A 12,917-nucleotide genomic window follows, 5' to 3' on the forward strand; every position below is an offset into this window, starting at 1 on the left:
ACTTGTTTTGAGTTATATATGTTCTTCTATTGAAGGAATACGGCCCTTGCCTTGCCAATCCTTGCCTTTACGTCTGTATCTGAACCTCCTTGTTCATCGATGATACTACCCAGGTATGTGAAGGACTCCACATCTTCCAGAGTTTCGCCATCAAGAGTGATTGGATTGCTGTTCTCGGTTTTGAATTTGAGGACCTTGGTTTTCCCCTTGTGTATGTTGAGGCCTACTGATGCAGAGGCTGCTGCTACACTGGTTGTCTTTTTCTGCATTTGTTCGTGTGTATGCGATAGGAGGGCTGGGTCATCTGCTATTCCATTTAAGGTGATTAATAATTATTTGGTAACTATTATATACTTAACAAACTAGTTATTTCACTGCAATATCTAAAGAATATGAGGTGTTTTTTGAAAATAATAACTGTTAGGCACATATATATGCCTAACCGTACAATTCTAATTTCAATACAATTCATTCGAGTGAGTTGTCTGTGTTGTCTACCCTCATTTATGATTCAGTAGTGATTATGAGAGTGTATACTAGTTATTATTATTATTATTATTAATGTTAGTAGTAGTAGTAGTAATGGTAATAGTAGTAGTAGTACTTACACTTAACACTACTAATATTTTGAAACATCCAAGAATAATTATTGAGATTTAAGCTAACAGCTAAATACAACCACGTTTTTTTAAAATAGTTTTTACTGGTAAATTTAGATCTGTAGTTTTGATGAAAATGGATGTCATCTGGAAATGGTTCTCATTGTGAACTGATTCTAACTGGAAGGTTAATCACTGGCTTTTTTCAATGGCTCTCATATCTAGGTTTCACTTATGCTCTAGAAACTAGTCGTACATTTAGATTATATAAAGTTTTCATTTAAACAACCCTTAGATCTACTAAAATCAATGATAATTTGATAGCATTAAGTTCTTTCTTTAGGTAGTCCCTTAGTTTGGATTCCTGATTAATTGCTAGTCGATAGGGGATTATCAATGAGTACACTCAGCACTCGAAATACAACAACTCACTGAGTACATGTTTTTCTACACTAGCCCGAGTTACATTTTGCACGTATTTGTACGTGCGTGGGATATTGGCGCAAATTTCTAATAATTGGTGAAGTGATTGAAAGATAACTGCTGTAACTACTAAGCTGCTATACTCATAACGCAACTGTATACATGAAATTTCGCTCACAATTATATATTAAGTGTTCGAATACTTTGAAAATCTTAATTGGTAAACTAGAGACTATAGTAAATTTAAAATTCCTAAATTAAGCTCACAAAGATGGCATGAAAAATAACGTTCATATATATATGGCAACGGATACTACTGACTGTGTAGATAATTCACTCCTAAAAAAGGTCAGTCAAAACCTGAGTGACTCATTGTTACCATCTTCGGTTGTGACTGACAGTTGTGATACAAATTCGAATTCCGGGTGAAACATCAATTCATTCAGAACTATAAACAAAACTTGTTAAGGAATAAAAGTGTCAAGAAAAATCAAATGGTTCCAACCACCAAATATACGTCATCCATGATCCTCATGGAATAGAGCCCAGAACCTTAAAATATTGTGGTGAACCTTTAACCTTCTTGTTTTTCCCTCTTTCATATACATATATCTACGGATAGTTAGATTAACCAAGTGACATCAATTAGAAAAACATAAAAAACCGTATAGAATGTTAAATAATTTTTTAGCTCACTTTTAATAAATATTTAAAATCAACTTATCCATATGTCATTGAATGAAAAGAAGATATTCAAGTCTCGTACTGGTCATGTTAATTTTGAGCCACCTAATCCCGATTTAATAAATAAAATTTCAAACTCTTATTCAATTAACGAGTGAAATTTTGGCTAATGAGGTTTGATTTGATATAGAGTGAAGTGTTTATCACCGATATTGTACAACAGTTACACTATATGATGAAACTTTATTTAAAAATATGGTACACTTAATTCAAAGTCACATATCTTAATTTGTCTGAATATTCATCACGCGATATCCGAATTATGAGTCCCGATCCATTTTGAACTCCTTAGTATACATTGTTAATGAATCTCATATTAGGGTGAAACACCCAATCGGTATTTCCTGATTTCCAAAGGAATCACTATCTGATACTGAAAATTATCTTGAAAGCAAAGTATTCTCTACAAATAAGCAACTAAATAGATATTTATTATATGAGGAGTTTGTGGGGATTATTGAATTTCGCAGTATATCTCACGAAATGACTTTAATAAAAACTGACGGAAACTAGGAGACCGTAACCAATGAATTTAAGCTAAGTTGCATGTCAGGCAGTTGCTTACAAATATTATTAGATGACGGTGGTGTAATATTACAAATTAACTGAGGTTAGAAACATAAACTACCAATTGCTAACTCAGTGGTCCGAAATTCAAGCACTGGTTGTAGGGTCTGAAGATTCTTGGTTCAGTCCTTGATGGAGTTTATGTTACGAACTGCCAAGGATTTCCATACTAAAATGAAATAACTGTCTAGTGCTTAGTGGTTTCCCATGGTTGTGTAACTAAGGTCAATCTGTAATGTAAGTTGTAAACGAATATCTTGCTCGATTCATTCTCTTTTGAAATAGTAACAAAACTGTAAAGGGTATTATAAGATTTTTACTTAGTACGACTGATTATAAGATATATACATAGTTTCAATTTTAAAACTTCTATGAAAACTTGATTTAAAATTTTTCATTATTTTCTCTATTTACTATTTTTATCACATACAAAATAATGGTATCTTCACGTGTTTGAATCATTCCCAACCTATTAGATAGAATAATTATTCATTTATACTTGCCAAATATATTCACGTTATTACCAAATATGTTATTTAGTCTGTAACAAGGAGAAATAATATTTCCAATTAAATGTGATCCTACTTCCACATCCGCTTCAAATTAGTAAACTTGTAACTTCTTTTATATTTTTTTTGTAATAGACTAGTCTTAGTAACATAATATACTTACCGATTAGATGCTAGTTATTCATTATTATTTTTTATGCGTTATGAATATATCAGAATGACTAATCAATCTTCAGTTGTCAATCTTATTTACATAACCTGAATAAACATACTAATACTTCAACCGGATCTGTTGTGAGATAGTAACTCACTGAAGATAATGGAGGATGTGTCGATCAATTTTGTGGATTAGTTGGAGTCAGACATTAACAACCTTGGATAACGACTCAGTGGTCTAGAGGTTCGTGCGCAAGACTAATAGGTCCTGGGTTCAAATCTTGTGAGGCGGGATCGTGGGTGCGCACTGTTGAGGAGTCCCAAAATAGAACGAAAAGGCCGTCCAGTGCTTTCAGGTTTTCATGGTAGTCTAACTTCAATTGACTCATAACCTCAACTATTATAATTTATATGTGTTGAAAAAAATACCACCAATATCAGAAACAAAGATAACTAGATGGCGGTTGGAGGTAGTCAACAAGAAACCCTGGACTCGGGTTTCCTGTTGACTACCTCCAACCGCCATCTAAATCTTAATACATAGTGCCTGCAGTGTCGATTCACCTAGACTGGTGGCCACATTGCAACATGATCGATAGCATTCGATCTGCACTAATAAGGACTAGATAAGCATGACATTGATCACCACCCAGTGATCGATCAATTGTGACAAAGATAACTGAAATTATTCACTTGATGTTGTTCGCTTGTATCTTCCCATTGTTGTTTAGGACTGTAATTGATCAGTCTCTTATTGGCATATGTGCATCCTATACGAATTGCCTCGATATTATATACTACAAATATTGTCGTTACTACTGTCATTACAATTATTACTACTTAAATAAATATATAATGTAAAAATGATTGAATGTGTATACTTGTCAAATACAATAATCATAAACCAGATTACAAGATAACTAAAAATAAACTAAAAAAATAAAATCATTATTCTAATTTCATGTGTTTTCCCAGTATAATAATAATAATAATAATAATAATAATATAATAAACTTGTTACTATGATACATTGTGTGGCATCAGTATATGTGAACGTTCCTTGTATTCTTCTGACCGACTTTCAATATATATATATATATATATTGAAAGTTATTTGTCAGTAGTTAATTTCATTTACATAAATGTAATTTTGATTAACTGTGTGATGAATAATAATTGAATATTCAAATTTATAGGTGAACCAATTTTTAACACCTACATGTACACACACACACACACATGTACATATATTATTTAAATATACTTAGTAGTTTTTCGAATATTAAATAAAATTTCACAAAACGTTTATTAGAAAATTATTGAAATATAATACTTGATATGAACTAAGTGAAAAATTAAAATACTCTCCTACCACTATTATCATTAAATATACATCCAGAGTATAGTTGATAAAATGCATGTAATTATGTATTCATTTGTTGTTTTCAATGTAATGAAATATATAAAAAGAATGCTTAGTCCTTTAAAGTTAATTTATCAATCTATTACTCATTTATTCAGTAATATCTCAATTCTGGAATAAATTTATTGTTTTGTTTTAAAAATGAGTATAATGCACATCCATGATCCTACTGCGTATCGAACTCAAAAAACTTCAGGTCTCTTGACAAGGGCTCAGCCTTTAGATAATGCGTTAGCATCTAGTTGTTAATATTTCCAGCCTAAACCAAACCATTATCACTTACTGGTGACTGACTTCATAAGGTGATTCCTAGAGTTATAGTTGGAAGCAGTGTCCAGTATTTATTTATTTTAACACATAGATATTGGTACAATGAGGCACCAAATACACATGCGTCACACAAATCTCATTCGACATGTGTGAGGGCTGTGATACTACCCGGGTGCCCAAACCGAAGCAGGTGGTTTTCTTAGGGGGCCACTCCCCGAGCCTTCGACCTGAAGGTCTGATCCACAAGGCAGTCGAGCATCGTGAGGAGATGCAGTCCCATGGAAGCCGGTGACCAGCAATTGGTTCATACGCCATTTGTTCCCGCAGGATACTGGAGCCCATGTGCACCATTGGTTTGGAATCCGGTTAAAGCGCCGGACATTCGCTTTTCGTCCTCTCATTTTCGTAAACAACACCCCCGTCAGGAGAAGGCAGTGAGTAGGACTTCCCTATCAGAGGCTATATACGCGTGACCATGTGAGAGCATTTCGAGAGAGAGAGAGAGCAAACTCTCCCCACCCTCGGCCGTACCAGAGTTCAGCCCTATCGACAATCAGACAATTATTATCAATGGCAATTTATGATGGTTACGCAATATTACGAATTAAATAAAGTTGGAAATGTAAACCACTGAATGCCGATTTAGTGATCTGAAGTTTAAGTATTAGTCCTATGGCCTGAAGGTCCTGGTCTCGTTCCTTGGTGAGGCAGCCGATACAGAATGCTGAAAAGTCATGTACTTGAATGAAATACATGTTCATTAGTTTATGATTTTTCCTGGTTATCTAATAAAAATCAGCCTGTGATTTAAAACTACAAAAAAAAATATAACAGACTAAAACTCACGTAACTCATAAATAATCATTTATACAGTTATACTATACATGCATAGTTTCACACCGAGTTGCTATAATTTAGAAATATACCTATTAATGTGTATACATACAAATGAATAGAATTTTGTAGGTTACTGCGCAAATAAATATACATATATTCACACCCACGTAAACAAATACAATCTTGTTCTATAGTAGCTTTCTAGTAAGTTGAGTTTGTTTTTATTTTAATGTTTGCTATTTTCGCACCCATATCCATCCATCTTTTTAAACTATTTTGGAAATAAAAATGATAATACTGGGTAGGAAACAATAGGTATTTATTTTTACAATACCCATTCCAAGCTGCACTAGGATACTTACCATTAGTTAGTAAACTGATACTAAGATGAATAAAAATAATGGCGATGATATGCAAGACAGATGAAGCATTATTATCTGGCATATATATATATGACAATACTAATTATAGGATGCGGGATATCATAGCTATTATCTAGCTATCAACAACATGCATTTAAAATGTAGGCTATTTGAATTATTAACGTAAATAAACAATTGTACAAAGAACTATTTGTGTTCATTTTCCCTTTTCTATGCAATACATATCCTATTTATTCTTCTTAAATGGTTATCTATGAATAAACTTTCGGCATAATATGTAACAATTAAACATGACATTTCTGACTTATAAACAGGTACCTATAATATACTACAATTTGAGTAACTTTCCAATTGAAATCAAGATGTTCTCTTAAATATAACTTACAATATGTATACAAATAATTAAGTAGATAGAAAGATAGATAGATAGTTTCAGGATTCGTGACACTCGACAAACCGTTTGCAAGTCATATCTTCAATCATAAGAGCATCGACAATAAGCACATGATTTATACCTGTATAACTCACTATTACAGTCAGTGATGTTACCAGAAGGCTATTAAAGTACCAAGTGGTCTTATACTAATCGGTCACCGGGGATTTATTTATAAGTGATTTTCAAATAAAATCTGTGTTAACGTTTATTGAATATATAACGATTTATAAACATACTTGGATTGTGGTTATTATTTAAATCAATTGAATAATTATGGTCTGTTTCTTTATTTTGATTATATTGTTTATAGTAATGATTAGCTGCACATAACAATGACAATGGATCATTCAATGTTTCAACTGTTTTCAAATTATTTATCCCATTTGAATTGGATTGAAGATTATTAAGTATTGATTGAAAACCAAGCATAGAATCATATTTCATATTCGTTAAATTATCTTTATTATTATCATGATTATTATTATTATTATTATCGCTACTATCATTCCTAATAAGTCTACTATGATTATCATGCTGATTGTCAATTCGTTGCCCATTTGAAAAATAAGATATTGTATGCTTTGATGTTTTATGTGTTGTACCATTCATATTGTTCTTATTAATACAATTAGTAGTAATCATATCATTAGAGGGGATATTTTTATTAGGATGACTTTTAGTAAAGGATAGAAGAGACGTATTATTATTATTATTATTATCAACATTTGTTGTGGAAAAATGTTTAGAGTTTACTGTTTCTATACTTTGTAGTTGATGTTGAAAGTCATCGTGTGAAAAGTTTTTAATTGATGATAACTTTGGTTTATTGGGATTAAATGAAATTTGTTCACAATCATAATTTGAATGTACTTTGTCATTATTATTATTATTACTATTATTATTATTATTATTATTGACGTTAAGGTGATGATTATGTGTATACAAATGGTCTGTGGATAATGGTGATGATAAATTTGAGAAAGATGAAAGCATACTAGTCGTAGGAAGATGTAGAATATTATCTCTAGTCAGTTCTGTTGATTTGTATGAACACTGGTGATTCGGAGAAACACATGAGCATAAATATTGATGTGATGAATTTGGTGTGTTAGAAGATAGTGGAATTCGAGAAGTGGACACAGAATGAAAAGGAAATTTTGACTGAGGTAATAAAGGAGACGAAATAACCGGTGTTGATGATATAGAAAGTGGTGGTGATATTGGAACAGTATGAAATGATGTCATATCATGAGCTATCATATCCACAGAATCTGTATAATTTTTATCATTATTATTATTACTACTTGTTGTACCTAATTGTGATGCATGATTTGCTGATGACATGGCTGCAATTAAAGCTGTCTCTAAATTTTCATTTGGTGATAGATGATATTTGCCGGTTTCAACCTCTTGTAAACGTTTAGCCTTTGCTCGACGATTTTGAAACCATATTTTCACTTGTGTTTCAGTCAATGTTAGTTTATTTGAGAATTCTGCTCTCTCTAAAAAGTAGTTAAAGAATTTAAACAAAATTACACAGTTTAATCAGTTTTATAGATTAATGAAACAGATAATCAACATTCATTACTGGAAAGTTGAACTAAACACAGACGGTTGGAGTATAATGTATGGTAATAAGCAATAATTCTATTTCAAGATTACTTATGCTCATGTTGAAATCATTTAGTTATACCGCTGTCGACTAAAGTGAATAACATGAAGTAAAAACCTTAGAACTTTGTGTTAAGGTTATTTTAGAAGCTAACGGAAAAGTAACTTATCCTATATTGCCAAGCAAAGGATAAGGCTCTTAAACGAACCACTGATAAATTGATCTGATACGGAGAAATTGCCGATTGAGAGCTTTTTTAAAAAAGTTGGTATCTATGTTCATTTATTATGAATCACTTCATGGTTGTTTAATTTATGTCCTATTGCTCAGATATTGTTGTCTGTCTGTTAGTTCACATTTAAACATGGAAATCGTAAGGACTTTTACAATTCCTTTTACATTAAACTTTCATAAAACCAAACAATCACCAAGATCGCAATACGTGTAAGATTGAAAACACTATGAACACCATTTTCTATGACTTCGTGATCCGTGTATCTCATCATAAAGTGACCTCAACTAGAGAACTAGCGAAAAACAGGGATTACATGACAGCTATTTAGTTCTAAATAAAAATTTATTTCCCGTCCTTATAAACAACTTCACAAGAAATCAAACCATACTATTAAATTGTAATTTAATGGTTCACATTTACAAACTCAGTTCATATAGTATGTTGAGCAGTTATCATAATGAAAACACATTAATGGCATTCGTGCATCTGATCAGACCAGAATGTTGGCTTCTTCTCAAAGATGGGTTATGATACTTTATTCAGTCTCACAACAGTCTTCATTCGCCTTTAATCCTTATACAACAATGTCTATCATTGAAAATATAGATAATTACTAATAAATCATAAATAGAAAATTTCTTTGCAAGTTTACAGCTATATGGGGATTGTATTTATCAAAATGTACTAAAACGATTAAAAATTTTCAACATGTCAAATTGTAATCTAATGTAATTTACAATTATTGATTGCTGATTAGTGACCAAAGTTATATTTGTTTAGTCCATGAGGCTAAGTGAATTCAATTGACCAAGTTGCAATTTGGTTATTTGTGTGATTGATTTGACATCATGTACTCTATGTTTTGATGTTGCATGATTCAAAATAGTCTGGAAGAAACAGTGAATCTAAGTTTCGTGTTAGATAGCACTCAACCTCAAGAGATGCCTGTATTTTTAACGGTAATAATGTACTTTGAGGGATTTACATCAACGTTAACTGTCTCTAGAAGGTTAGAGAAATCTCACTTTGTATTCACCTTTGGTGTTGAACCTTCAGATATAGTCGAGAAGGTTGCGTATTTAATCAGTTATGATTGTGTCAAATACATGATAAGTGAGTTTTAAAAAGTTATAACTACTTATACCGCTCAAGACCATTTACAATACAGTTTCGATGTTAGTCTAATTGTTGACTACATTATGTAATGTGATCGTAGACAGTCATCAGAAAAACTTATTATATTTTTGAAGGAACTGTTGCACCCTGTGTGATCTCAACCCAAGTCACGAGTATCACTTTAGAATTTAAATTTTATTTGATTGAAGGAGACGGATAGAAAATTTTAAATCTAGGTTTCATATTAGTTGGCATCAGTAAGTCCGAGGAAATTGTTGGTTCTTGCATGATTTCAACCTGTCACAATCGGAGAGAGTGGAGAGATCAATCAATGTAAACTTTTCAAATCTTATTTAATAAATGATTAAGTGGTCAGTTTTATAATTCGTTTAACTCTTTATTAAATACTTCTTATGAATGTATAATGTTTATTTTGAAATTGTATATATTTAATTACATGTGGGTTAGTTACTATGACTTAGATTAAAACTATGTAAATGTCAATCAATTTCAAGATATGAACACTCATCATTAGAATGGTTGTCGTTCGCATCATAGAAAGTCATACAAAAAATGAAACAGTAAACTAGAGCAACTGACGAAATAAATTTATCTTAAATAAACTTAATAGAGATATCAGTTAATTATTTCATCAATATGAATTGATAAATAATTAACATATAAATAGCAAAAATAATGTGATATAAAACATGCATCACAACTATACCACCCCCCGTCAAACGACCCTTTCAATCCATCTTATTATAGCACACAGATTCATACATTCACATATGCGCATAGTTTCATCATTAATTCTGCAATTATTAGATATTACATAATATGTACACACAGGCGAACAAAAAGCCATTATGATATGATAATAATAGCATTAAGAGATTAGTTTGTCATAAATGAACAATGTTTGGTATGGTGATATATATATGCAAAGAGATGGATAACGGAAGGAGAGCAACATCTAGAAAGTTACCTTCCATTACATATGTGCATAAAGATTAGTTTAATTAATGAGATGAATGGACAACATAGTAACCAAATTCTATACTACTTGACTTTATTTATGAATTATGACGTAATAAACTAAACATTTCCTTATTGGTGGTAAATAGAACTGAATAAATAAATAAATGATTCATCTGTACTGACTGATTATTACATTGAGACATGACAAGTCTATTATGATGACATGTATTCAAGTAACGATGGTTCTAAAACTTCACCCACGTATTTACACTGCATTACTTGTAAGGATTTTATTTTACTGTAGTTGATATTAAGACTTGCAAACTCTGTTGGAAAATCTTCATCAGGTCTTAATTAGATTTGGATATTGATTATCAGTCCTTAACATTAACAACTGAAAAATATAAATACTTATAATTAAAGAGAAATTCATATGTTACACCATCTTGTAGCCAAGTGGATAACGTGTTGTGTGTTTAAAATAAAATGTGCTGTGTTCAAATGTCAATGTTAATATCAACATTGAGATCTAGGTACATTCAGGTGACCAGTCCCAAATAGGATGAAACGACTTTAATTAAAACTTGTGTTTACATTTTAGATTACATTTTTAACCATTTATTATTTGTCTCTGAAAAATATTGAACAAATCTGGAACAGATTAGTTAGTCATTCAGTCAAAATCAAGACAACTGACACAGTACGGTCCAATTTTCTACAACATACATAATTACAAAATGAAAATTAGACAAAAAGGAAATAATTTTATCCAGTTCACAGTGCTTAGCTATAAGAAAGGGGAATATTATCAATAAGGAATAAATGAGATTATTAAATTAAAAATATGGAGCAATATTCATCTTATAGTCTAGGGTATTCTTGTTTATCTATACAGATTTTCTAAAAGAATAATTCTGTCATTCTATATAATGAGCTTGAGAGAAAAACACAAAGAAACTAACTGAGTTTCCTTACTGCAGCAGAATCTTTACAAGTCATTAAATGATTAAAACAACCCGTTGTATCACTGAGTAAAAAAAAGAATTCACAGAAGACATTTTTCTTATGATTTAAAAGGACATAAGGAATGGTTGGAACTGTACCACAGCAACTACTTTTCAACTATACTATCAAACCTCATTTAATTTTCTATTCACCTAAAATATTTGGAAATATTTCTAGATTAAAAAACGGAGCCGAAAAAAGTTATCTTTTCATTTCATAGCATAGAACTGTTATTCTTATTTCAAGAACTTATTCTTATGGAGACTTGCACAAGTTCAGGAATATGTTCACCAAAAACTGATGTCACCTAAAATGTCATCACGAATTCAAGCAATGAGTAGGTGATTTGTTAACGCCTGAGATCTACGGGAACTATTCAGTTACGACTGCGTATAGTTAACCACAATAGCTTTAGATCACTAAGTCAGTTAAAGCTGATATAAAGCACGGAACATAATAATTATTATTATTATTATTGTTACTAGTAGTATTGTTGTTGTAGTATATTATTTAAGCTTTACTGACGAAAATGGGACAAATATGTTTCAATTAATATCAGAAGGGGCTTCTTGTGGATATTATAGTAATTTTAATAGTTGATATCATGAGGCATTTGAAGCTAGACCATCATGGAAAACCTGGAAGCACTGGACAGTCGTTTCGTTCTATTGTGGAACGCCTCAGCAGTGTGCATCCACGATCCCGCCCCGCGAGATTCGAACCCAGGATCTATCGGTTTCGCGCTTAACGTCTAGACCACTGAGCCGGCATCCAGTTAATTTATTATATACCGCTTTTGACTCAATTGGTTGATTCAAACACAAATTAAACTGTGATGCGGGAAATTTGACAAAAACGTTTAACCTGAGATTAATTTATCTTCATTAGCGAAAACAAATGAGTGATACTCATTCGATGTTGGAATTATATAAACAAAACTTTATCCTTTTAAATAATTTAGAAATTAAATTAAATTTCATAGCAAAAAAATGTTCTTTTATTTGAGAGATTAAAATGTTTCATCAAGTGCCTTTGACCTTAGTCACATGTTTGTTTTTGTAACAGTGAACGAAACAATCCATATAACTATTAATCAACATCATTTCGTCATTTGTTTACATTAAGTCATCGACATATTCATTTTCATATGGCCAAGAGTGCTTTCCTTCTGCATAACTTTCTCTACAATATAAAAAAAACTGACTACATCCATCCCACTATTCCATTTCTGGTTATTTATAGAAAATATTTAAAACTGTTTACCTTAAATGACAAATTTCTTATCTGACAGTTTATATCATCAGTTTATTTTGTCCATGTGAATGAATTCATTGAGTATCTATTTCCATATGTATGTATACATGTACAGATATACCTTTATTTGTGTTTAATATGCATGTATGTGTGTTAAAATGAAGTAAAACAAACTACACTACCATGTTAATATGTATATATCAATAGATATTTCTCTTTATCAAAATTATTTGAATAGTTCAATACCATGGATCAAGAAGGAGAAGACAATGAATATCATTAGACATTTTCTCTAATTCTCATTGACATTCACTTTAACTGTAACTGCCTTCAAATTATGTTTTGAAAATAACGACAATATTATATA

General features: G+C 31.3%; 1 protein-coding gene across 1 annotated transcript in view; it reads right to left on the bottom strand.

Annotated features, from left to right (window-relative positions):
* The window catches only part of MSX1 (Msh homeobox), a 37,670-nt gene that overhangs the window by 11,912 nt on the left and 12,841 nt on the right, over positions 1-12,917 (bottom strand). Inside the window, exon 3 of the mRNA XM_051213542.1 lies at positions 6,584-7,849. Coding sequence (XP_051069531.1) covers positions 6,584-7,849 — 1,266 coding nt within the window. The remainder of the gene's footprint in view (positions 1-6,583; positions 7,850-12,917) is intronic.

Source organism: Schistosoma haematobium, chromosome 3 (assembly GCF_000699445.3).
Source record: "Schistosoma haematobium chromosome 3, whole genome shotgun sequence".
NCBI lineage: Eukaryota > Metazoa > Platyhelminthes > Trematoda > Strigeidida > Schistosomatidae > Schistosoma > Schistosoma haematobium.